Raw genomic sequence first — 26,022 nt, 5'->3', positions numbered from 1 at the left:
GCTTGAATTCATGAAACTGATATTATGACCTGAGCCAAAAAAAAAATCAGACACTTTAACCAAATGAGCCACCCAGGCGCCCCACAAGATGATTTTTAAAAAATACATTTGGGCGGCGCCTGGGTGGCTCAGTCGGTTAAGTGTCCGACCTCAGCTCAGGTCACGATCTCGCGGTCCGCGAGTTCGAGCCCCTCATCGGGCTCTCGGCTGATGGCTCAGAGCCTGGAGCCTGCTTCCGATTCTGTGCCTCCCTCTCTCTCTGCCCCTCCCCCGTTCATGCTCTGTCTCTCTCTGTCTCAAAAATAAATAAACGTTAAAAAAAAATATTAAAAAAAAAATACATTTGGGGGGTGCCTGGGTGGCTCAATCGGTTAAGCATCCGACTTTGGCTCAGGTCATGATCTCCCGGTCTGTGAGCTTGAGCCCCGCATCAGGCCCTGTGCTTGACAGCTCAGAACCTGGATCCTACTTCAGATTCTGTGTCTTCTCTCTCTGCCCCTCCTCTGCTCATACTCTGAATCAATCAGCCTCTCTCTCTCTCTCTCTCTCTCTCTCTCTCAAAAATAAATAAACATCTAAAAGTATTTTTAAAAAAATACATTTGGGCCAGTCTTTCCCTCTAGCTTTTTATTCATTGGCTTTTGGAATACTCAGTATACAGTAGTTCAAGGTTTATTGAGACAAACTTAATTCTTTATATCTAATCTCAGACTGCACGCAGTGCCGTCTGTAAAACAGATGAAAAACTGTTGTAGTACAGATTTTTAAATGTATTTTACACTTTTCCAGCAGTGAGAAGTATAAAAAATTGTTATGTTCATGTTCTGTTTTCTGGTTGATAATGTTATTTTCTCCTTTTATAGTGCAACTGGGTATCTCGAAGAGCAGATCAAGGGCCTAAGACTATCGAACAGATTCACAAAGAGGCTAAAATAGAAGAACAAGAAGAGCAAAGGAAGGTCCAGCAGCTCATGACCAAAGAGAAGAGACGAACAGGTAAGGGGTGGAGTCCACTGGGATGTTAGGGAAACTTGGGAGACTGAGGGACAGATGTTTAAGAATTCTGTATTCAGGTTTGAAGTGACATCAGAAAGAATAAACTGAACAATAGAGTGGTAATTGGTAAGTGAAGCCATTTCTCCAAGAATGCAGGACAAAGCATGGTTTCTTGGACTACTTTAACCTCAATAATCAACAGGACTTTCTTGAGCATCTTTTCTGTGCTCAGTATTGGTGAGGGCTATAAAAAAAAGTGGAAGATGTAGTTTCTTTTCTCTGAAAGCTTACGGTTTATCCAGGAAGGCAAACTAATAACAGGCACATTTGTCAAGCAAGTAGGAGATATTATCAAGTATGAAATGTATTCTCAATTAAGATTGTTAACATTCAGAGGAGGAGGAGAAAGATAGGAAGCTGGAAGAGATCTTTATTTGAGGAAGGCATCTTTGAACTCGGTCCTGGTGGATGGTAAATATTTGGGAAGGAAAGGAATAATCTTAGTCATGAAAGTAAAATAAACATATATTGTGAAGAGGCATAAACAAACCTGACTGAAGCAAAATTTAAGTGTTCGGAATCAGTGGGAAATGTTTGTCTGGAAGAATGGAGCCAGATTAAGAACTGATATCTTTGACCTTAAAGTCCCATTGTAAGGTTTTGAAGAAAGGGGTAATGTCATGCTAGATGTACGTAAATAAAAGAAGTCTATTGCTTTTAACACGATGAGTCAAAGGGGAACACTGAACTCAGAAATGTCGCTCCTGCTGAAATCCTGGTAATAATAATTATTAAAAGGAAGAAATAGGAAAAAAATATGAAAGGTGAAATGGAAGACATTTTACACCCGAGAAAGTAGAAAATCCATTGACTGAGTTTAAGAACATGGAAGAGGAAACCTTTTTCAGAAGGGAAATGATCAGTGTTTATTTTGAGATGGCAGGAGGGTATCCGAGTAAGAATGCTTATCTGTCCAGTCTGCTGTTCAGTGAGCCGGAAGTTGCTGGATGATGTAGTCGTATTGTGGTCGAGAGCCTACTAGACTCTGGAGCCAACTGTCTGGGTTTGCATTTCAGCTCCCCTACACCCTGGCCGCATGACCTTGCACAAGTCCCTTAATGTGTAAAACGGATCTAATAGTGGTTGCTAGGATTTGTGTGAGGGTGGCAAGACGTGTTGTGTGTCAAGGGTTCAGCTTAGCAACTGGTGCACACACCGTAGGGCTCATACTGAACATATGAGAGGTGAATCCTCCAGGAAAGAAAGTATACTTTTAAGTTCCATGGGACACCATGCTTCCTCACCTTCCTCACCCTAGTACGTAGCACAGTGCCTTTCACGTAATGACTCTTATTTATTATTGAACTAGAGAGCCCAGTCCATGGAAGATGTCTACAGAGGACCAAAGGAAGAAGAGGACTCTTGGGAAATTGACATATAAAGAACAACTGCAGAGGAAGGAGCACTAGGGTATAAGAAACAAACAAGAAACAAGTTTGTTCATGCTCAGTAACATCAGATAGCACAGAGACAATCAAGTGTGTGAGGATCAGAAAAGCTTTTAGGTAGACAGTTGGGTGGTCTTTCTTTCAACACGTATAAGTGCCCATTGCTTAACAGGAGAGACTAAGTAAAGTCCCTTCCTTCGTGTAGCTTACATCATACCCGAGAGACAGAAAATAAATACTCAAATAAAATACGTAATTTTGTCCGATCACTTTTTCTAGAGAAAAAGATAAAGCAGAGAGGGGGAAAGCAGGTGATGCCAGGCTTGGTGGGTAAAGGTGCAATTTTATTTATTTTTTTAAATGTCTATTTTTGACAGCGTGTGAATGGGGGAGGGGCAGAGAGAGAGGGATACAGAGGGTCCACAGCAGGCTGTGCACTGTCAGCACAGAGCCGGACATGGGGCCCAAACTCAACGAACCATGAGATCATGACCTGAGCCGTGGATGCTTAACCAACTGAGCCGCTCAGGCACCTGAGGTGTAATTCTAAATAGGGTGGTTTGGGAGCCTGCTAAGGTTAGTGTTTGAGCGGAGACCAGAAGCAAGTATGAGGGAATGAAACCGTGGGCACATCTGGGGGAAGGTTTGTAGGCAAAGGGAATTGTAAGTAAAAGGCCCTTGAAATAGCATTTTCAGGGATCAGCAAGGAGGCCAGTGTGGCTTGAGCAGAGGGAGAGAGTAGTGGAGGACGGGGCCTGAGACGCAGGAGTCCAGATTAATCAGAGCTTGGAGGCCATTTATGAGTAATTTGGGATTTTATCTGAGTGAGATGAAGAGAGGTAACCAGAAGTGTTTTAAGCGGAGAAGTGATAGGACCTGACTTGTACTTTATTTGGCTCTTGCTGGCCGCTATGATGCAAACAGTTGGGGGTGAAAGCAGTGAAGCTAGTGAAGACGGTTTTATACTAATCGAGGAAATGTCGCTGGCGAAAACCAAAGTGGTAGGGTTGGTAGTAATAAGAGCTAGATGCTGAATATGTTGAACCGACAAGATTTACAGACAGATTGGGTGCCAAGTGTGAGAGAAACAAGAGTCAGGGTTTTCTGCCTGAGCAGTTGATAGGTTGGAGGGCGGGGGTGGTGATCCAAGTATACTGTGTCATTTAACACCATCAAGTGAAACAAACCTTCTAATAAATAATTTCCATCTGAAGTGTTAACTATGAACATTAGATCTGGCCCTCCTTTGTCTATCACCAAATCTCTATTCACGTTATCCGTTAATTTCCTCTCGGTGGGGCATGTTCCACAGTATTTCTATCCGATATGTTCATGTTGTAGGCATTAAAAAGACTGTCAGCAGTGCTTTAACAGTTTCTTTTGTCTTTTTCCTTGATTTTGATTGGAGCTGCTGAGTTGAAAATACTGCTCACTCTTTCATTGTCAAACTGACTTGCGTTTGTGGGAAACTGACTCACCCTGTTCTCCCTGCAGGTGTCCAGAGAGTGGATGAAGGTGGATGGAACACTGTACAGGGGGCCAAGAATAGTCGGGTACTAGACCCCTCAAAATTCCTTAAAATCACTAAGGTGAGTATGACATTTATGACGCAACTTAACATCGACCTGAGAATGGGACTCTCAATTATTTCTTGCTTATATAAAATAACTACATTGCAGAGTTTATGGGGGAGTGGTTTTTTTTAAAGTAGATGCTTTGCTATATGACAGTATTTATCAGTGTATTCTTACGTACTTGTCCTGATGTTAGTCCTTTTTATTTCTTGGAGGGCTTACTAAGGGGGAAAAGACTAGTTTAATTCCTAAAGTTATCAGATGCTTAGTATAAGAGAGATGATAATAAAGGTACTTCAGAAGCTATAGTCCCTTATGATCTTTTATACAATGTATCCTTAGCTCTAGGGAAGAAGCATCTACCTGTTTAAGCCTAACTTGAAAGGAATTAACAGTTTGCCATATTCAAGGCCTAAAATAAATCAAGAGGACCCACTGCTAGAAATCATCCTGTGATAAAGATTTAATACATTCTGCTTTCCTCTCCCTTGAGAATCCATGGGTGGTAAGAGGAAAGGGTTTCTCCTGGCAGATGTTTTCAGCAAAAGTTGATCACCCTAAGTAGGGTGAAGAACTTGGAGAACATAGAGGAGTGGCATTATCTTTTGTAAAAGGGGAAACTTCTACAGCCCAGTAGATTTATAAATCATTTACAAGTCTAATTTGAACCTTCCTTGTGTAATACACTTTCCGTAGTTCTGAAAATTGGCAACCTGCTGGTAGGATACCAAAGACAATCTAAAGCTAACATGAAAACATCAAATGAAAGAAGATAACTGACAGAAAGAAAAAGAGTTTGAGAAAATTGGAAGAAGATGGGCTGTCATTTGCATCTTCATGTCAAAGTATTGCTTCAGCATAGAACATTTGCTGTCTAGATCTCTTGATTTTAATTAGCTAGGATCCTATTCTCTTAAGATTCTGGTACATTCTTCTAGTTGTTTGTGTCTCAGGGCAGGAATTCCATCGCTGAATACAGCTTGATTCCCATCCACTTCTTACGAGAGATGGTTTTAGCCAAAATCTTACACGTTTAGAGAATTCCTCCAGCGTCAGCCCCAACATCTTTGAAAATTATATCAATATTGAATAACGGTGTTTGTGTTTTTAAATACTAATACTGTTTCCACGCATGGATACTATAAAAAGAATAGTGCTGATAATAAGCTACAACATTATTTCCTGAATATTTTGAAAGATTTTAAGTTGTTGTTTTAATAAATTTTGTGTATATTCAGACAGTTATCCTACAAGTACTATACTTAAATATCGTAGAAAATGTTCAAAACCATTCAACAAATGCATTGTTAACTAGGAGAGATTTGTGTGAAAGCATGTCATAGAGCTAGGCAGTGCTGTTAGAGTGTATTAACACTTCTGTTACAAAGAGCTACATTGTACCTTACTGTGGTATATGTTTTCTTATTAGTATTACCTTGTAATTCTATCCACTTGTGCTAATGTTGAGTTCCCTGTAGAGCTTGACATCGTTATTAACTTCCCATCTAATACTATGTTCGCTTTTTCTCTCCCCCCCCCACCCCCCCCCCCCCCCCCCCCCCCCCCCCCCCCCCCCCCCCCCCCCCCCCCCCCACCCCCCCCCCCCCCCCCCCCCCCCCCCCCCCCCCCCCCCCCCCCCCCCCCCCCCCCCCCCCCCCCCCCCCCCCCCCCCCCCCCCCACCCCACCACCCCCCCCCCCCCCCCCCCCCCCCCCGCCCCCCCCCGCCCCCCCCCCCCCCCCCCCCCCCCCCCCCCCCCCCCCGGTATTGAATGCTGCCGCTCCACTTCTCCATCCTTAGCCCCCACCTATATCTGGCTTTGCTAAAATGTGAAATCTTTGTGCCTTCTGACCTGTTTTCTGACAATAATGTGAAGAAATTAAGGAGTTAATTTTGTAGTCTACACAATTTGTATATTCCTTTACTTCTTTTTTAAATCACTGGGCATTACTGGACAGGAGGAATGATTGGAAACTGCTTACATTTAGTCAAACGGCACACCATCTGAATGCATTCTCACACCATCTGAATGCATTCTCCAGACCAGGGGTTCTAAACTACCCTGTGGAAGCTGGTTTCCAAGCAGGTTGTACAGGGAGCACCACTTGAATATGGACGGCTCCAGTTTATACTTCTTAAATTGGCATTCCAAGCACTGTTTTGTTGCTAAAGTTGGTTTTCACTGTACTGAAGGAAAAAGAAGATAAAACATTCTAGAATGTTTCCTATAATTGGCTTGTGGTCACTTACATTACAGCCCACAATTGATGAGAAAATTCAGCTGGTACCTAAAGCACAGCTGGGCAGTTGGGGAAAGGGCAGCAGTGGTGGAGCAAAGGCAAGTGAGACCGGTAAGTGTAACGTGTCCCTTCTCCGGAACCTGGATGTGGTCTAGTATTCACCGTATAGTGCATTCCCACAATCGTTTAATAATGGTTTTAGGAAAAGATCTATAGACAAAGCATGCCCAAACTTACTGGTGTCCCTCACAATATGGATCTTCAGGTGTTTTAAATATTTAGAGTTTTTTGAGTTCAATTAGGCTGTTTAAGACTTTAATCTCCTAGGTACCTTTGTTGTTGTTGTTTTTGTTGTTGTTGTTGTTGTTCATAAATTCAATATAATTAGAGAATTACTGGGATCGCAAATGAAGAGGGAATCTCATTCTTCTGAGAAGAATTGGATAAGAGAGTTGTAAAAGAATTAGATTGAAATATTTTTCTTGTTTTTTTTTTTTTAATTTTTTTTTTCAACGTTTATTTATTTTTGGGACAGAGAGAGACAGAGCATGAACGGGGGAGGGGCAGAGAGAGAGGGAGACACAGAATCGGAAACAGGCTCCAGGCTCCCAGCCATCAGCCCAGAGCCCGACGCGGGGCTCGAACTCACAGACCGCGAGACCGTGACCTGGCTGAAGTCGGACGCTTAACCCCAGGCGCCCCAGATTGAAATATTTTTCAAAATCTTTATCAAAAGTCAGACTTTCAGAGATTTGACCTTAGGACTCAAATGTTTAGACCATCACAAACACATCCTTTTTTTTCTTTTTTTTTTTTTAATGTTTGTTTATTTTTGAGAGTGAAAGAAGAGACAGAGTGCAAGCGGGGGGAGGCACAGAATTTGCAGCAGGCTCCAGGCTCTGAGCTGTCAGCAAGGACCCCAACGCGGGGCTCAAATGCATGAACTGGGAGATCATGTCCTAAGAAGAAGTCAGACCCTTAACCACCCAGGCACCTCCACAGACACATCTTTTTAAAGCTGATGAAGTCCAGTAGAAAAGTATAAAACGTTAATGTTTTATAAACGTTAGAAGAATAAAACTTCTACATTAACTTCCTTTCCATATTTCCCTTCTACTAAGTAATTTTGACCTCTGATTTTTTAATTTTTATTTATCAAGTTTATTTATTTATTTTGAGAGAGAGAGGGGTAGCCGGGGAGGGACAGAGAGAGAATCCCAAGCAGGCTCCGCACTGTCAGCACGGAGCTCAGTGTGGTGTTCAGTCCCACAAACCCTGAGATCATGACCTGAGCTGAAATCAAAAGTCAGACACTTAACCGACTGAGCCATCCAGGCGCACCTTTATTAGTTAGCTTTTTTAAGTGCAATATTTTGTTTTGTTTCGTTTTGTTTTTGCTTGCCTCCCTCCTTTCCTGTCTACCACTCCCACCCCCTTCCCTATCTAGGATAATTTAATTATGTTTTTAAAGCAGCAAATGGTTATAATGAACAAAGGTTTCAAAAAAAAATTTTTTTTACAGACAAATTCCTTCTAACATTATACTTCTAAGAGTATAGTTTGTGGAGGAGATTGGCATCACCTTGTTAAACTTGTTAGAAATACCTAGTCTCAAACAACACCCCCCCTTTCCTCCCTAGAGAGCCAGATGAATTAAAAGCTACATTTTAGTCATGTGATTTGTATTTTTTCCCCCCTCAATCCTCAACACCTATAGATGCCTTACGGTCAAGTGCTTCCAGTTTAAACAGATTCTCTGCTTTGCAACCTCCAGCACCCTCAGGGTCTACATCGTCTACGCCTTTAGAATTTGATTCCCGACGGACCTTAACCAGGTATGGAGCCCACGCTCCATGTTAACTGAAGACTGACTAACTTGTGGATGTCTGTTCTCTCTCTCTCCTTCTCTCCTCCTTCTCTCTCTCCTTCTCTCCTTCTCTCTTTCTCTATTATTCTTTTTCTCTCTTTCACACACTCACACACCCGTGTAAATTATGATGGTCATCTCTGTGCATGGATTCCTTTTATCCCTAAGGTTGATTTTGTTTTTCTATTCCCTCTTTGATCTTCACGTTCTGTAATTTCCAAGATAAGAACATAATTGGGTGGTAGATTTGGGATGGGGTGGAAAGGAAGGGCAAGTTACCTGGCAAGTTTATAATAGTTTGTTTCTTTTTTTAAGAATTTTTTTTTTTAATGTTTATTTTTGAGACAGAGCACAAGCAGGGGAGGGCAGAGAGAAACAGACACACAGAATCCGAAGGAGGCTCCAGGCTCCAAGCCGTCAGCACAGAGCCCAACAAGGGGCTCAAACTCAAACTGTGAGATCATGACCTGAGCCAAAGTCGGACACTCAACTGACTGAGCCACCCAGGCGCCCCAGTATAATAGTTTGCTTCTTAAGAAAGTCAGACCCACCCTCCTACCACCTGGAGGCTGGTGGAGGGCTTGCTAAACTAATGCATCAGGATGTTCTGGATTAACCTAACACTCCGAAACATGTGAATTAAAGAGCATGACAGCCTACCTATATGTTTCTCTGTCATACCGTTCTTCAAGTTCTGTTTCAGGCTGTCCTTTGTTTCTCACTATTCTCTCTGTATTGTACTGTCTTTCTACCTTCTTTTTTGTAGGACTGATACAGTCAGGTGTTCTGTTGGTTGGTTTATAGGGAATGAAGACCTGTAGTATAATGACCGAGAACAAAATTTTTAGTTTTCATTTTCTTAAGATTTTATTTTTAATCTCTACACCCAGTGTGGGACTCAAACTTACAACCTTGAGATCAAGAGTCACATGCTTTACTGACTGAGCCAGCCAGGCACTCCTCAAAATTTTTGACATAAGCACTTTTAGAGCTGAAGTTGCTTTAAACTCTCAAACTTTCCTTTTTTGTTACTGTAGTCAATTTGGCCAGGTAGACTTTCTAACTATGTTGCTGTTCTCTTGGCTTCTACGGTAAAATATGCTTACCACAGTTCAGCTTTTAGTGATGGCTCAGCTTGTCATGAAGCATCATTTGTGCTATTGATGGCTCTTTGCTCTGCCATAGATTTCCCCTGATGGCTCTGCTTTTTGAGTACTTGTGTATGTTCTTTCAGAGGTTAGACTACTGTCGTGCCTCTAGTCCTTTCTCCTCTCTTCCTTTTCATTTGCTGCTCCTGGCCTGCTATGGACCAAGGAACTACCTGCCCAACTGGTGGGAACTGTCTGAAAAGAAGCCTAGGGAGATAGGAAGATTCTCTCTTAAGGAAAGTATGTGACTTTGGCCACTCAAAAACTACTTCTGCTACTTGGTTCTCAAAATATTTTACTTATATTTGAAGTTTCTGAATAAATACGGTATCATTGTCTAATTTCTAAGATAGTGATACCATGTCCGTTAGGTATTCTTTGTCTCTTTCGCTCTTTTAGCTCATACATTCGGCACTGTCGTCTTTATTAAAAGATTTAAAGAACTAAAATAAGGATTTGCCATTGCATTTTAAAATCTTAAGTGGTATCCCTTCAACATTCGTGAGAAAAGCTAAAACATACTCAACATTCTCTGAAAGCACTGATTTTACTTGTTTACATAATTATAGTTTGATGTAGAATTGGCGCCTCACATACCTGAAGTCATGTGTGAAAAATTACATACCTGCAGGAAATCTTAATGTTATTTTATGATTTGAATGCATAGTGGATGGGGTGATCTTCTGAAGAAGTATGTTTTGTGTTTTAAGTCGTGGAAGCGTGGGCAGGGAGAAGAATGACAAGCCCCTGCCGTCTGCAGCAGCTCGTCCCAATACTTTCCTGAGAGGCAGCAGCAGCAAAGACCTGTTGGACAATCAGTCTCAAGAAGAGCAACGCAGGGAGATGCTAGAGACCGTGAAGCAGCTTACGGGAGGCATGGACGTGGAGAGGAGCAGCGCTGAGGCTGACCGAAACAAGGGCCGGGAGTCAGGTGAGAGACTTGGTACACACAGAAGGAAGATTCGGGCCTTAACTGTGGAGTGAAAAGTGCAGAGGAGATTTTGCCCCTGTGTAGATTTCAGAATCATTACATGGTAATAACATACCAGTATCTTAAAACGTAAAGGGCATCTTCATTTTGTAACATAGGTTTCGTTTCCCAGGTTGTCCCTTTGTTCGTCAATTTGTAAGTTTCCCCCATTCTCTATTAAATGTGATGGTGATGAGGGTCTCTTGCTGTATATTAAGCAATCTGAATTTCTTAACAGATTCTCACAGTAACCCCTTCCTGTGCATTAGAGCGCATGGGCTTTGTAGAGCCCTCAAATGTATGAAAATTCTGACATCCAAAGCAAACCAAAGAGAAAATATCAGGTTGTCTTTTGTTACCTTCATCTTGGTAGCATCTGTGGTCTTTGTACATGTGTAGCTTGTATATGATTAGAGGACCAACTCAGATAATGCTCTAAAAATTACCTCATTTACATAACCTGTCTGCATTTCTGTTTCTTCATTTGTTATATGGGGATAGTAAATGTGCCTACCCTGTAGAGTTATCATGAAAATTAAATGAGAAGTCTATACGGGTAAATATTTAGAACTTTATCTGATAAATACAGATTTTTCAAAAAGTACTAGAGGTCATGAGGGTAAAGATGATGAGAACAATGAGAAATAGTTTAAAGATAATTTTCAGCATCTTTAAAATACTAATCCTGAGGTAGTAACACCTTAATAGCTTTCAAATTTCTTTCACTATTTAAATTGTGTCTCCTCCTCTAAATGGATTCAGAGGCAAATTGAAATGTCTTCTCCCAACTGATAGACCAGAATTTTTGACTTCAGGAACATGTGGCTTTCTGATCTGTGGTATCTATTTGGGGAACATAACGAGATAGTGTATGAAAATATCTTGTGAGTAGTGAATAACGTGGCACAGCTGCCCTATGCATTTTTATCTTCTGGGTCATTCATTTATTCACCACATGCACACTGAACACCTGGTGACTTGTGGGCATTGGGTCTCTGCTTTCAGCCTTTAGTCTGCTGGGTCCAGAGGACTCCTATGACATAATTCCACGAAAGGTATTGTATATAAGTACAAACTGAGAAAAATGCCACGGAGGAAAGGAGCAGAGTTCTAAGAGGGTACTTAACAAAGGAACTATCTGGAATTGATACAGAGGGATATCAGGGAAGGCTTCCTCGGGTCTGATGAACCAGTAGGAGTCGAAATAGATTTATAGGAAGGGATGGGTATGGAGCAGAGAGAAAGAGCACTCTGGCCAGAAGGAGCATCATGACATGTTCACGCAACTGCCAAAGGCCCGTGTGGTTGGAACTCTGTGTGTGATTGTACAAGCTTCACGTGCTGTTCATCACTGAAGCAGTGGAGAAGAATCAAAATGCAGAAAGGGACAAAAAAGCTCTAAATACAAAAGTTTACCGTACCCCTCTATTCTTTTCATTGTGGAATATGAAGTTACTTAGTGCCTATCTATGCTAAAAATAAATATTTCTCTTTTCTGCTTTTAGGTGTCTTGCTTTGTCAGATTTGTATCTATTTTAATGCTTTTATGGAAAAGTTGGTATAACAACAAATAAATATTGTCAACCATAATCCCCCATTTTAATTACAATTTTTGTCTGTTTTACTTCCTCACTTTTTTTAACCTCATTAGTAGCGAAGCCAGAAATTCCAGCAACAGCAGCCCCTGACAAGCCTGCGTTGTCAGAATTGGAGATGGCGAGGAAGTCTAAATCTATCATTGATGAATTTCTACACATTAATGATTTTAAGGTAAATGAAGTTTCAGAAAAAGAAAGCAACAACACACAGCCCCGTGGCAGAGAGATACAGTAACTTGGCTCTGGTCTAAAGCACTTGTCACTAAGACTTGGAGTAATCCAGGTCCCATGCAGTTCAGTTTGCACAACTCGGATGTGCTCTTGCCAGCTACTGTCTTTTAAATTGATGATGGAGTTCACAAGATCACATGGCAGGAAGGGGGAATGACTACCAGTCCATCCCCACAGTAGAAAAACCACATTGACTTTGATGTTCATGAGCAAAAACCCACATATTATCATTTTTAGGCATTCTTATCTAGCTGTACATTACCTGTTATGATCTTCACAGTCCTTTTATGGTCATTCTTGTATTAACTTTAAACTATGGCTAACATTACTTTTTATTTCATAAGTGGAAACCTGAGGCACCAAGGAGTAATTGCACTGCCAGGGCCAGACAGCCTAAGTGAAACATTCAAGACACAGCTTTGAATTTGCTGTTCTTTAACCCCAACTTTCTCTTTGGTCTTCATTTTAAGATGGTAGTGAATAAAATAGACATCATGCCTGACTTCATGAGCCCTAGAGTCTAGTGGCAGAGACAGGTCATAAAGAGTTAACTCAAAAATAGGTATTTAAATTATAGTTATTGTAAATGCCAATAGACCTCTAGGATCTTAGGAGATATCATATAATAGGACCTAGCTTAGGGATCTGGAGTCAGCAGAGTCTTAATCTGTTAAATTATTTGTCAGATACATTAACTACTTTTGCTTTAACATTATATTAATTATTTCAAGCTTACTTGTTCTCTTGACAGTGTAGTTATTATTTGCTTTCTGTACATAACAGTCACCCTGATTAACTGTAGCCCAGCTTTCTAAAACCCTCAAGCCTTTAAAAAATCATCTAAAATTCAGAAGAAGTACTAAGAGGTTTTGATGATGAGCCAGTTAGTTGGAGAGGAAATATCAAGTCAATGAGCAACAAATACTTTGAAAGGAGAAAAGTATCATTCTGAGGAATGGGAGCCATAGGGGGAAAAAGACCTAAGTTCAACGGGAGGACTCTCTGAAAGATCTTAGCCCTAGGCCTGGCCTGTAGTATGGAAGAAACAGAGTCAGTTATGACTCGGGAATTTCATTGTACTGGGTCCAAGGCGCATCTGCTGCAGAATGATGATAAGAAGCAGGTGACATTGTCAGACATAGTGAGGGCTCCCTGTGTGCTAGGTGCCGTTAGTTCATTTAATCCTCATAACGCCCTCTTGATTTTAATATTATTATAATAGCTATTTTTATAGATAATGAAACTGAGATGCAAAGATGTTAAATAACTTGATCTGAGTCATGCTTCTGATAAGTGGCCGACTCAGGATTTAAAATTAGGCTTCTAAGGGTGCCCGGCTTGCTACGTCAGTAGAGCACGTAACTTACGACCTCAGGGTTGTATGTGTGAGCCCCACGTTGGGTATAGAGATTACTTAAAGAGAAAATCTTTAAAAAAAAAACAACAACAACAACAATAAAAGTAAAATTAGGCTTCTAGCTTCAGAGCAGAGACTGTGATTTTATCTTATTACCTTTAAGATTATTAGTGTGTTATGCTAAAGGCTTACAGAGATCATCCTAAAGGAAAGGTTTTTGTAGCATTTTAGTAGGTGTTGTTATTATTAAAAATAATACAAATTAATATGTACTGAGCTTTTGTGTTTGGCAGTGTGCAAAGTCCCTTTTTATGTTCATTCCTCAAGTAACCTTATGACGGGAAGTCAAGCCTGAGGGATTGTTACACTCCTGAATTCACATAGTAGCAAGTGGCAGGGCCAGAATTCAAACTTACATTTGTCCGATTCCACACCCTATGGTTTTTAGCCTCTGTGGTATATAGTTATTGAGTACCTAAAATGTGCCAGCCACAATTTAGGAAACACTGCCTGGACATCGGATATGCTGTAGTGTATATAGTGAGCAACATAGTCTATTTCTATGGGGCATTTGTGGAGCCTGTGTTCTAGTGGGAGATACAAAACTGCCCTAAAGATAGGTAATAAATAAACGACAAATACAAAAAGGAAAATAATGTTTCAGTGCAGAGAAGTAAAACTAGGTGATATGATAGCCGGTGACTGGGCAGTCACAGACTGTAGGAGGTGTCCATTCACCTGAATACTCAATGAAATAAGAATCAACACGAGAAAATCAGGGAGAAGAGCAAGATGATGAATTGCTGTGACATCGAAAGCAGCATGATATAGTTCGTTGATACCACATGCAGATTCAGTGAATAAATTCCCCTTGTAAGACACTTGATCACTTCAGGTTAAATACTGAAGATACGTGCATTCATTTCCATGCTCTCCTGAAAAAGCTTTATAATGATGATGGTCTTTAAAATGAGGTAAAAATTCACAGGGATAAAGAGTAGAGGGAATAGACCGCACCAACACTCTGGAAGTTAGAAACTAGAAGGATGGGTGGTCATTTATTTAGCAGACTACGAATGCACGTAAGGTGCGGATGGGACTGAAAACAGAAGGACCGATTGGTTTAAAAGTGTATATGAGGCGGTTTTAAAAGACAGCTGGGCCGAATGTTTCCAAAACTGTGAATGTTCTAAAAAGATGAAGAGAAAGGACTGATCTGGATCAAAGGAGTCTAAAAAGACATCATGCATCCTGACATGTGACGTCAGGTTTTCAGTTGGGTCCTAAACAACAACAAAAAACTATATTTTGGACATTTGGGGACAGTTGTGGAAATTTCAAATACGTACTGTTTATCAGATAATATTTTTATTGACATTGTGTTGGTATTAAGTTTTTTACGTATCTATGAAGAAAACTAACAATTGATGAATCTAAACTGAAGCGAAGTTACATACGTGTACATTGTACTATTCAATGTCTCTGTAGTTTGAAAGTTTTTTAGATAAAAAGTTTATGTGGGGGAGGCATTAAATAAAATAGCAGAGGAGAAATAAAGCAGCAGTGAGAAACCTACATGTGCTCTAGTCCCTTCTTCATTCGAGCAGCTGCTCTTCTCACATGCATCTTCCCTCTCAGAAGAGCTGCTCTCTTCAGAGGTTGAACCAAAGGATTTTGGATTCAGACAGAGTTGAGATAGCTGAGGGCAGGGAGGCACAGTGCTGTGTTGGTGACTCAGCAACCTTGGCTACCAGGCCTCAGAGATACGGACCTAGCCAGATCACCCCATGGTAAGGACCATTTCATGAGCCCCACACCCCAAGAATCTCCTAAGAGGGTTTTAGCACGTAAGCTAAGTATACTAATTTTCATATGAAGGAAGACCTTCCTCGTTGAAGATTTTGCAAATATTAACATACCCAGACAGAATTACCTCAGTTGCCACATTCAGTCATTTGGCACATGATGATGAATTTCTGTTTCTTAATATACCATTTTCAGGTTTTTAAATGGTCATAAGATAGGTAAACATTTTGTAGAAAAACACACTTCGGCCCTTTGCGTGATTGTTGATAAATTGTGAAGCTAAACATACTACCCTTCTTAAGATCCTCTTTTTTTTTCTGTTTTTATTTTTTTATTTTTTTAATTTTTTTAACATTTATTTATTTTGAGACAGAGAGAGACAGAGCATGAACGGGGGGGGGGGGGGGGGGGGGTCAGAGAGAGGGAGACACAGAATCCGAAACAGGCTCCAGGCTCCGAGCTATCAGCACAGAGCCCGACGCGGGGCTCGAACTCACTGACCGCGAGATCATGACCTGAGCCGAAGTCGGCCGCCCAACCGACTGAGCCACCCAGGCGCCCCTTTTTTCTGTTTTTAAATATGGCTAATATTGCCCTTGTCAGCCTGCATTTTACTGAGCTAAAGTTTTTTTTTAAATGTATGAATACTAGCTTCTTTGTGGAGCTTTCTGCTGACTTTGTCATAAGTAAAAGATTGTAAACTTATTTTAACGCTTTGGTAATGGGATCCAGATATTAGACTAAGCTGTTATTTGCTGTTTGAACAGGAAGCCATGCAATGTGTGGAAGAGCTGAATGCCCAGGGCCTGCTACATGTGTTTGTGAGAATGGGAGTGGAGTCCACCCTGGAAAGGAGCCAGATCACCAGGGATCACATGGGCCAATTACTGTATCAGCTGGTGCAGTCAGAAAAACTCAGCAAACAGGACTTTTTCAAAGGGTCAGTATCCTCTTCAAGAGTGGTATTCAGTTACTAGGCTCTTGAGTAGTGGTTATTTTTAAAAGTTCATATATTTTTAATTATTTGTCTATTTCCATAGAGTAAAATTATGTCCACTGTAATTGGATAATTACAATTGTTGTGTAATATACTGATAATTATAATTGCGTAATATACTGATAGTGTGTTGGTGGATATGATGGCATTTTGTAGATTGTGCTAGGGCATAAAGGTTATTTATCTCCTGGTTTTCCAAATCCTATTGTTTATACCTGTGTTAAGGTGTAAGTAAGGTAGTAGAGACCCCTTCACCTTGGGGAAACTCAGGCCCTCAGCAGCCCGTTTACCTGTAAATCCCTAGGTGTTCTTTGAGGAAAAAAACTTTAAAGAAAAAAAAAGTTTATTTATTTTGAGAGAGAGCACACTCACAGGAGGGGCAGAGGGAGAGAGAGGGAATCTCAAGCAGGCTCCACACTGTAGACACGGTGACTGATGCAGGGCTCAAGCCCACACAACACGAGATCATGACCTGAATTGAAATCAAGAGTCAGATGCTCAACCGACTAAGCCACCCAGATGCCCCATAGAAGCTTTTTTTATGTGAGAAAATTTCTGGAAAATCAACTTAAACCTAAAAGCCTTATCCTTTCAATAAACCTAAACCCTGGTTATTTTGGCCAAGGGATGCTTATCTGTCCACTCTAGCCCCATAGCAGGACGTGTTACTCCAAGTTGTTAATGACTTAGTCTGTTCCGGGTTGGTTTCATTATGATTCCTGTTGATGACTGCTTTGATGAAGTCTGGCTGTCATTAGTGTTGTATCTTCATTAGATCAGGTTCTGATTTGTTTGTGATCATCACATGTGTGTGAATTGGATTCTTTGTGGTACAGCCACAGAATCTTACCCAGGTTGAGATTCTGAAATCAAGGTTTAAGGTGAAAATTGCATATGGTAAAAAGTTTCTGTTTTAGGAGCTGTGTTACGTAAATATAAACATAGAAACACACCCGGCCCTGCCAGGTGCCCGCTCTCTAATTGTTCAGGAACTAATATTTCTTGAAGGCCGGACGTCAGATTCTCCTCTCCAATCTCATACTTGACAAATGTTCATTGGGTGCAATGACAGTAAGAATTCTACACTATTTATTTTTCTCTGTTTTTTTTTTTTTAACTTTTTTTTTAATACTTATTTTTGAGGGGAAGGGGGAGCAGAGAGAGAGGGAGACACAGGTCCGAAGCCAGCTCTAGGCTTGGGCTGTCAGCACAGAGCCTGATGCAGGGCTCAAACCCACAAACCATGAGATCATGACCTGAGCCAAAAGCGGATGCTTAAGTGACTGAGCTACCCAGGCACCCCTTTATTTTTCTCTTTGTAAATCTTTTTTGCCAAGCTCATATTATATTCTTGAAAATTAAATGCGCATGTGATAAAATGCCACTGTGTGTCTTTCGGGTATGGCCAACCTCTTAGAATAGCATAATCATTAAATGCCACAGTTGAATATGTTCAGGAATGATTACTCTTTTGATTTTGTGAGGAATGGTGGTGTTTTCAAGGTCCTAGAATATACATACTTGCCCCTAGGATTATTACTAAGCTGTCTTTGAGTAATAAGGTAGATTTCTATGAATTCAGTGAATGACTAGATTTAGGCCATCTGACCCAGTTACCTTAGTAAGAAACTTCGGCAGAAGTTGCTGTGATTATTGTCCTTTAAGGCCAAGATGCGGGGCACCTAGGTGGCTCAGTTGGTTAAGCATCCGACTCTTTATCTCAGCTCAGGTCTTGATGTCAGGGTCATGAGTTTGAGCCCTGCATTGGGCTCTGTCCTGGCCATGAAGCCTACTTCAAAAAAAAAAAAAAAAAAGAAGGCCAAGATGGTTTCCCAGTTTTAAAAAGAGAAATGGAGTCACTCCAGTAACCAGCCAGTGTAAACAGCAAGAGCAAATGAGGGTAACCACACCCTCACAAATAAATCTAAGTTCTGTTCCTAGCCAGCTTGAAATCCTACAAACTACATCTGAGGTCACAATTGTATTAATTTATAAATATTTGCTTCTTTCTCATCTGTTATGATATATTCATCAGATAATTTCAGAAATGAGAATGCTGGATTATTATTTAACCCTTTCTGCCTCTCTTCAGACTGTGCTCCTAAGTTTATTTCTGTCTAGAAAGACCCCAGGAAGTGCCGTCTGGCTTCATTGTCTTCATTGAACTTGAGAGGTTCATTGCTTGATTGCTAGGCTCCCTCAGACATTGGCATTTTCCTTTGGGGGATTCCCTGTGGGGAAAAAATGTCATACGCAGACATCGGTGTCTACACTTTCATTGGTGGTGGCCCTATTGCTGCTGCTGGCAATATAGCCACCACCTTTTATTTATACTGAAAATGAGATGAACACTTCTGTGCTTCGGTATCTACTTCATCTTTCTCTATTCCGATTTCCTTCTATAGCTAGAGAGAATGCAGTGATTCCAGACCTCACTTTTGATACTTTGTTAGGTCTAACCGCGCCATCCTTAGACCCAGACCCCTATGAAGACCCATGTTCCTTACTAAATGGAGAGGCCTGGCAGTTTTTTTCTAAGATGAAAACAAACAGCCACTTGTCATCCACCAGGAGTTTCCTTGCAAATAGATCAAAGTTTCCTAATTACTTCTAAAGCCCAAATTATAAATAGTTCATACTGTCTAAAGAGGCCATTTCATTGGAGCCATGGAAATGCCCTAAGTTTTTTGTCTCTTTGGTCCCAATATCCAAAGACCTCTGTCCTTACATAGCATATGGGCAAACATCTAAGCTCAGCTTCCTTGGATGCTGCTACTGCTTAGATGCCAATTTCTGAGCAGTGGTTAAAGCTGTTCCCTCCCAGCTCCCCAAGCCAGAGTCGATGGAAAGTATAAGGCCTCCCTGTTTACTGGGCACTGATCAGTCAACTATTAATCTGCCATTTCTCCTACAGAACTCTTCAAAGGATGCACTGCTACTAAATTCTAATACTAGACAGAAGTTTTAAGTAGGCTTTCTAGTCAGGTTGTTTACTAGATAGTTTATCAACCCCAAGCGTAGTAGTTGCCACATATAAAATATATCCCTACAAAGGCAACATCAAACCATCTTGAAATTTTCAGGACTTAAATCTAAATACTTTATGAGGCAAATCAGGTAGGTTAGGTAGATGCATTATTGTATAGGTAGATAGGTTTCAAACAGTGTTGATAAATTCATTTTATATCATGGCATTAGAAGACTTCTTTCTTAAAGCTATCTAGTAAAGATAGTTCACTATTAGCCATGGAATTTGGAATCACTGAAAGTGTAATAAACACATGAAAACCAAGACAGTAAAAATTGGAGTTGTCAATAGACACAAAATATGGGCCCTTCAGGAAGCTTGACTTTGGAAGATATTTGTTGGAGAGAAAATTCTTATCTCCTCCTTGACTATCTTGGGGAACTTTTCCTGCCACTCAACAGCAGTTCTACCCTGCTATTCAAAGCTTACACAGACAAGTAGACTAAGTTTCAGGTGCAAAATTGCAGAGGTACAAAAAAACCCAAAAAATTGCTGACCTGCTGGTTAATAGTGGAAATCAAGTTTGCTCACAAAGGTAAGATCTAGCTTAAAAAATGTTTTTCATAGTGATCCTTTGAATATGATACTAGAGTATAAGAAACTTTCATCATCATTTCATTTCTTTCTTTTACCTGGAATTAGATTCTGTTATGACCAGTCATAATAATACTTGATTAATCTGATTTTTAGATGTTCTCACTGTTTCTTGTTTATCTACATCAAGATTTAATTTTTTATTAAGTTATCATAGTGCAAAGTGTGGGAGATGCTACTGACAATACTTTGTTTCCGATTACGGAACATTATTTTGCCTTTTCAGCAGTTTTGATCAGAACTTCAGTGAATTTAAAAAAAAAAACAACCTTTTTTTAACTACCATGTATCCCTTTAATTATGTTTTAGACAGGAACTCAATATATAAAGAAAATAAAAGTAGAGCCTCTGTAGTTGAGATGGAGGGAAGGATACCTAAAGTCCTACCTGTGGACCTCACCAAAGTTTAGTCCATTTGGTGTAATGGTCCCTACATACCAAGAAGCAAGGGTATGGTGTAGTTCTGTTTCATTCATTCATCTGGCAGAAAATGTATATTATACAAGGTAGTGTTACAGGCTGTGTAATACTCCAAAGACAAAGATAGCTACAAGTTTCTGTACACTGTGGATTTTTCTTTTAAAATTGTACAAAAGAATTTAGGAACTGTAAACCTGAAAAGAAGCCTCTTAACAAGCTTGTTCTACAGAAATCCTGTGTTCAGCCAAATACGGGTTTTTTATTTTTTAAGTTTATTTATTTTGAGAGAGAGCACGTATGTGCACAATAGTGAGGGAGCAGCAGAGAGAGAGAGAGAGGGAGAGAGAAAGAGAATCCCAAGAAGGTTCTGCAGTGCTGAAACCCTGATGCAGGGCTCTAACTCACAAACTGCGAAATCATGACCTGAGCCAAAATCAAGAGTTGGACACTTAACAACTGAGACACCCAGGTGCCCTCTCAGCCAAATATGTTTTTTTTCAGCAGTATGGATTTGACCAGTGATTGTGTTCTGCATACTGTCCCTTGATGACTGACTAATCAAGAACTAGAAAACCAAGGCAAGAATATGGTTATCTTCTAGTTTTGATTTCAGATGAAAATAGCAGATCTACTGCTGAAAGACTGGTTGGCTACAGTTGTCTCACAGGCTCATTAAACAGCTTAATCTATGGCATTAAACCATGGAACATGAATTCACATTGTAGGATGATTAGCCCAGGAATTGTGGAGTCCAGCCAGATTATGTTCCATCAGTGGCACATTAACTGAGCCTAAAGTGTTCATATAATGAGAGAAGAGTCCAGTTAATCTGTTGTATGGCAAGTAGATATCAAATAATTTTAAGCTGTGAGGGCAGAAAGTCAGCATTAAGGATTCACAAGGCCCAGACTTATGTCGCAGAGCTACAAACTGTTTTGAAATGACATCTTCAGAAAGGCAACCCTCCATTGTAGTGGTATCTCTTTTTAAGTGAAAATTTTTAATGACATGTAGACCTCTGCAGTAGGTAAACAGAGTGGCATACTCAAGCTAAAAGCCAAAAACTACAGTGAGAAAGCACCCATTTTATGTATGAAGAGATCTGAAAGGCTATGAAGACAAATACTACCTGCCCTACACTCACTCATTCCTTGCCTTATGATTGTGCGCATTTCCTTGTAATTATGTGTATGCTTCCTTGAGTTAAATTTACTTTCGTTTTTGTCCTTTTTAACATGCTGTATATGGGACTGATTAACAAAGTTTTGAGTTATGTTTTTATATTTTTAAGTGAATAACTGTAATTTTTACCTTAAATAACTGCTTATATTTTGTATTTGGCTTTCCCGTTTTATATTTAAATCCCATTTATTTTATTTCACATTGAAAAAAATTTCAGGCCATGAAATCTGGAAACCATTAGCCTTTCTTTAAAGGTGCAACAGTTTTGGGGCACCTGGGAGGCTCAGTTGGTTAAGTATCCAACTTCGGCTCAGGTCTGATTTCACCGTACGTGGATTCGAGCCCCACATTGGGCTGTGTGCTGACAGCTCATAGCCTGGAGCCTGCTTCAGATTCTGTGTCTCCCTCTCTCTCTGACCCTCCCCGACTTGCAGTGTGTGTGTGTGTGTGTCTGTCTAACATTAAAGGTACAACAGTTTTTAATAAGTTGTAACAATGATGTTATTAGTAATGTTATCAGACTCCTTTATATCCATCCAGTTTGTTTCCCTATTATGAGCTCCTCAAGAACAAGGATTTTTGTCTTTTTTTTTTCTCTTTGGGTCTAGTCTACATTAGAGTGAAATTTTCAGTCCGTGTATCTGACTGGTCCAGGGAATATGATACTCAGCTGTGGTGAACTCATTAGATAGTGTAGGAATAGATTAAATATCTCTTCCCCCAGAACTTAACATGGCTGCCTTGTTTTCATCCTGAAATCTTCCAGAAGTCACCTTCATACAGAACTCTCTTCTGACCACCCCCTCTGTTGGGATATCCTGGTACTATAGTTCATGTTCATCACCTTTCTGCAAACATGCTTTTGTTTGTGCTATTCATTTTTTTTTAATTTGAGAGAGAGAGAGCATATGTACAAGGAGGGGAGGGGCAGTGGGAGAGGGAGGGAGAGAGTCTTAAGCAGGCTCCATGCTGAGCATAGAACCCAACACAAGGCTCGATCCACAACAGTGAAATCATGACCTGAGCCGAAGTCAAGAGTCAGATGTTTAACTGACTGAGCCACCCAGGGGCCCCTAGAATTTCTCCTCTACTAATACAGGTTTTTGAGAACAAGAATGTATTTATCAGTTACTTTATGCCTGGCATAGTATCTAACATAGTAGGTGCTTTAATAGATATTTGCTGAGTTTTGGACTCTTTATTTAATCTTAACTTCTGAATTATATTTGTGTGAAATGTTCTTCTTGTTCTTGTCTAGTTTTTCAGAAACGTTGGAATTGGCAGATGACATGGCTATTGATATTCCCCACATTTGGTTGTACCTTGCTGAACTGGTGACCCCCATGTTAAAAGAAGGTGGAATCTCTATGAGAGAACTTATCATGTAAGTTGTACTTGTTTTTGTTTTCATTTTGTGTGTGTGTGTATATCAAGATAAACTGATGCAAAACTTACCAGCTATCTCTAGCATAGTGCTCTTTCCTTAGTGCCTTTGTAGGCTCTTGGATGCAGCCTGTGACTCTTTAAGACTTCTTATTTCAGGGGATTAAGAAGTACAAACTGCCCATTACAAAATAAAAGTCATGGGGATGAAACGTATAGTGTAAGGAATATAGCCAATGATACTATAATAACTTTGTATGGTGACAGATAACTACACTTATTGTAGTGATCATTTTATAGTATAGGGGCGCCTGGGTGGCGCAGTCGGTTAAGCGTCCGACTTTAGCCCGGTCACGATCTCGCGGTCTGTGAGTTCGAGCCCCGCGTCAGGCTCTGGGCTGATGGCTCGTGGCCTGGAGCCTGTTTCCGATTCTGTGTCTCCCTCTCTCTCTGCCCCTCCCCCATTCATGCTCTGTCTCTCTCTGTCCCAAAAATAAAATAATAAAAACATTGAAAAAAAAATTTTAATATAGTATATATAATTGTCACATCACTATGTTGTACACCTGAAACTAATACAGTTATACTTCAGTGTTAAAAAAAAAAAAAAAAAAAAAAAGGACTTATTTCTGTATAAAAATGTTACATTACACTGTATCTCCATCAGAGAAGTGACAGGGATATGATAACCCTGTGGTCCATTGAGGTTAGCAGTATTTGTAGATAGGGCTCCAAAATCACATAACTGGAAGGTTATTGCTCCTGGAAGCTTAATGTTAATCTGACTTTTATGTCTGTCCTTGCTCAAATGCCATAAGTTATTTCTACATGATAGCTTGTCAGACTGATACCTGCATGCTACATGCTCTGGTTGTAGTAAAGGGACTGCATCTCTGGCATTCCTAGATTTGGACAGGAGTCCGAAGTTGTTTCTACTTTGTATAGACTAGTTTTTTCTAAACTCTTCTTGAGAGCATTAGTATTTCCCCAAAAATTGCTCATATAGTCCTACTCTATGTACTATTATGTCTCTTTTGTTTGAGGTTCACAAAGTATATTACAGCACATTAAAGATTATGAGAATTCTATAGTGAAACCAAACAATAAAAACAAGATTTGGGTGCTTGGCTGGCTCAGTCAGTAGAGTATGCAACTCTTCATCTCACAGTTGTGAGTTCAAACCCCACGTTGGCTGTAGAGCTTACTTAAAAAAATAAATAATAAATTTAATAAAACCTATTTAGCTTTGTTTAATGCAGCATTCTCTCAATTGTAGAATTCTTTTCTTGAGGAATAATTATTCATATCCTGTGGAACACAGTGTGGGATATACTGGTTTAGACTCTGAAAATAAACGGTCCCTTTCTGTTTCATCTATATTGTAAAGAAAAACTTCCTTTCTTAAAAATATTTCATAACTAAGTTTCACATCTCCCAGTTACCTAAGGTGCTTCTCTCATTTAGGCTTGAAGTGGTGTATATGTAAATAGATTATTAAATGAGACTGATCATTGCATTGCTTCTATCACTGAGGCAGTTAAAGAAAAAGGCAAAACCCGGGAAATCTAAAGTCCCTTTCCGGCTTCTCCATGAAGCATAGAGTGAACTTGAAGACTGAACTACTTCTGCTGAACATTACTTAGAGCATGTCCTGAAGCTTTCTCTTGCCCAATATGATTTAGGTTCAGCACACTTTGTTCACCTAGTGTTTTAGAACTGGAAGTTTGGTTCAGAGGTACTTAATCACTACTCCTGTCTTTTACAGAGAATTTAGCAAACCTTTACTTCCTGTTGGAAGAGCTGGGGTCTTACTTTCTGAAATATTGCACCTTCTATGCAAACAAATGGTGAGTATTAAACTGAGTGTTAGACTCAACAGCGTCTTAGGCAAGGCAATGATTGTAATCTTGAGTTATCTGTGAATAGCTTAGGTACCGCTATGCAAGTATTTCTGTTTTCCTTTTCCTTTTTGAAAAGGAAAGCGAGGCCTCTGTTTCAACCTAGTTTCTTACAGAGGTGTATTTCTTCTTCTGTTTACTAGTAACTTGGGAAAGAATTATCTAATCTCAACTGGATTTGGTATAATTCTAAATAATCTCAAGATATGTTATATTTGTGGCTAGTAATTTTATCTTCTTTTGAAACAAAATGCCTACATTATTTATACTCTTTAATACATTTCAGTGAAAACGCCTTGCTTTCAAGGAAAGGTAAGATTCCTAAAATGATTAATTTTATTAATTTTGGATCTCAAGCTAGGTAATCTGATTAGTAATAGGTGTTAAAAATGTTATGCAGGAGTGCCTAGATGGCTTAGTCTGTTAAGCGTCCAACTCTGATCTCAGCTCAGGTCTTGATATCAGGGTCATGAGTTCACGCTCTGCATTGGGCTCCACACTGGGCATGGAACCTACTTTTTAAAAAAGGGTTGGGGGGGGGGTTCCCTCAGTGGCTCAGTTAGGTTGGGCAACTCTTGATTTTGGCTTGGGTCATGATCTAATGCTTTGTGAAATCGAGCCCCACGTCAGGCTCTGCACTGGCTGCACAGAGCCTGCTTGGGATTCTCTTTCTCCCTCCCTCTCTGCCCCTCACATGTGCGTGTGTGCGCTCACTCTGTCTCTTTCTCTTTCTCAAAATAAATTAATTTTTAATAAGATTCTATAGGATTGTGAACAGCTGTCTTAAAGTTAAACTTAGTTTAATAAATACTGTACAATTCTCTGTAAAACTCTGTGCCAGCATCTCAGTGTACAAAGACAACTAAGCCTTCAAAAAATTTATAAACTAGAAAGGAAGACAAGTCTAAACCAAAAGTTTCAAAAGAGTGTATTGATGCCGTATTAGAGGTCTAAGAGGTTTGGGAAAGTGGTGTTAACAACACCTACAGTGATAACATCAAAACAGAACTCATACATGAAAATTTTGGAGTGATTTTTGACTGATTCAAACCATAGCCAAAGGTATGGGGATGATAGATTTCATTGTTTTGTAGGCATTAGTATAGAAAGTCTCTTGAATGTACAGAAGACCCTTTGTATTTCATCTGTGTAATAGTTATTTGTAGTTACTAAATAGCCTGGTCTCTAGTTCTAGTTGATTATTTGTTATTACTAAAGTTTTTATTGAATCCTAATTTGTACATCCAAAATTCCTTCCTCCTTTCCTAATCTACTTCACATTAGTC

General features: G+C 40.0%; 1 protein-coding gene across 46 annotated transcripts in view; it reads left to right on the top strand.

Annotated features, from left to right (window-relative positions):
• The window catches only part of EIF4G3 (eukaryotic translation initiation factor 4 gamma 3), a 315,357-nt gene that overhangs the window by 269,800 nt on the left and 19,535 nt on the right, over positions 1–26,022 (top strand). For 41 of the 46 annotated variants that reach the window (XM_043574008.1, XM_043574005.1, XM_043574007.1 and 38 more), the window contains 9 exons: positions 864–996; positions 3,939–4,033; positions 6,275–6,368; positions 7,975–8,092; positions 9,983–10,203; positions 11,894–12,012; positions 16,002–16,174; positions 22,714–22,839; positions 24,604–24,685. In XM_043574008.1, coding sequence (XP_043429943.1) covers positions 864–996; positions 3,939–4,033; positions 6,275–6,368; positions 7,975–8,092; positions 9,983–10,203; positions 11,894–12,012; positions 16,002–16,174; positions 22,714–22,839; positions 24,604–24,685 — 1,161 coding nt within the window. The remainder of the gene's footprint in view (positions 1–863; positions 997–3,938; positions 4,034–6,274; positions 6,369–7,974; positions 8,093–9,982; positions 10,204–11,893; positions 12,013–16,001; positions 16,175–22,713; positions 22,840–24,603; positions 24,686–26,022) is intronic. The other 5 variants (XM_043574009.1, XM_043573971.1, XM_043573990.1 and 2 more) reach the window with 1 other exon arrangement.

Source organism: Prionailurus bengalensis, chromosome C1 (genome assembly GCF_016509475.1).
Source record: "Prionailurus bengalensis isolate Pbe53 chromosome C1, Fcat_Pben_1.1_paternal_pri, whole genome shotgun sequence".
Classification (NCBI taxonomy): domain Eukaryota; kingdom Metazoa; phylum Chordata; class Mammalia; order Carnivora; family Felidae; genus Prionailurus; species Prionailurus bengalensis.
The sequence above is the reverse complement of the archived record's forward strand: the minus strand, read 5'-3'. Positions and strand labels throughout refer to the sequence as shown.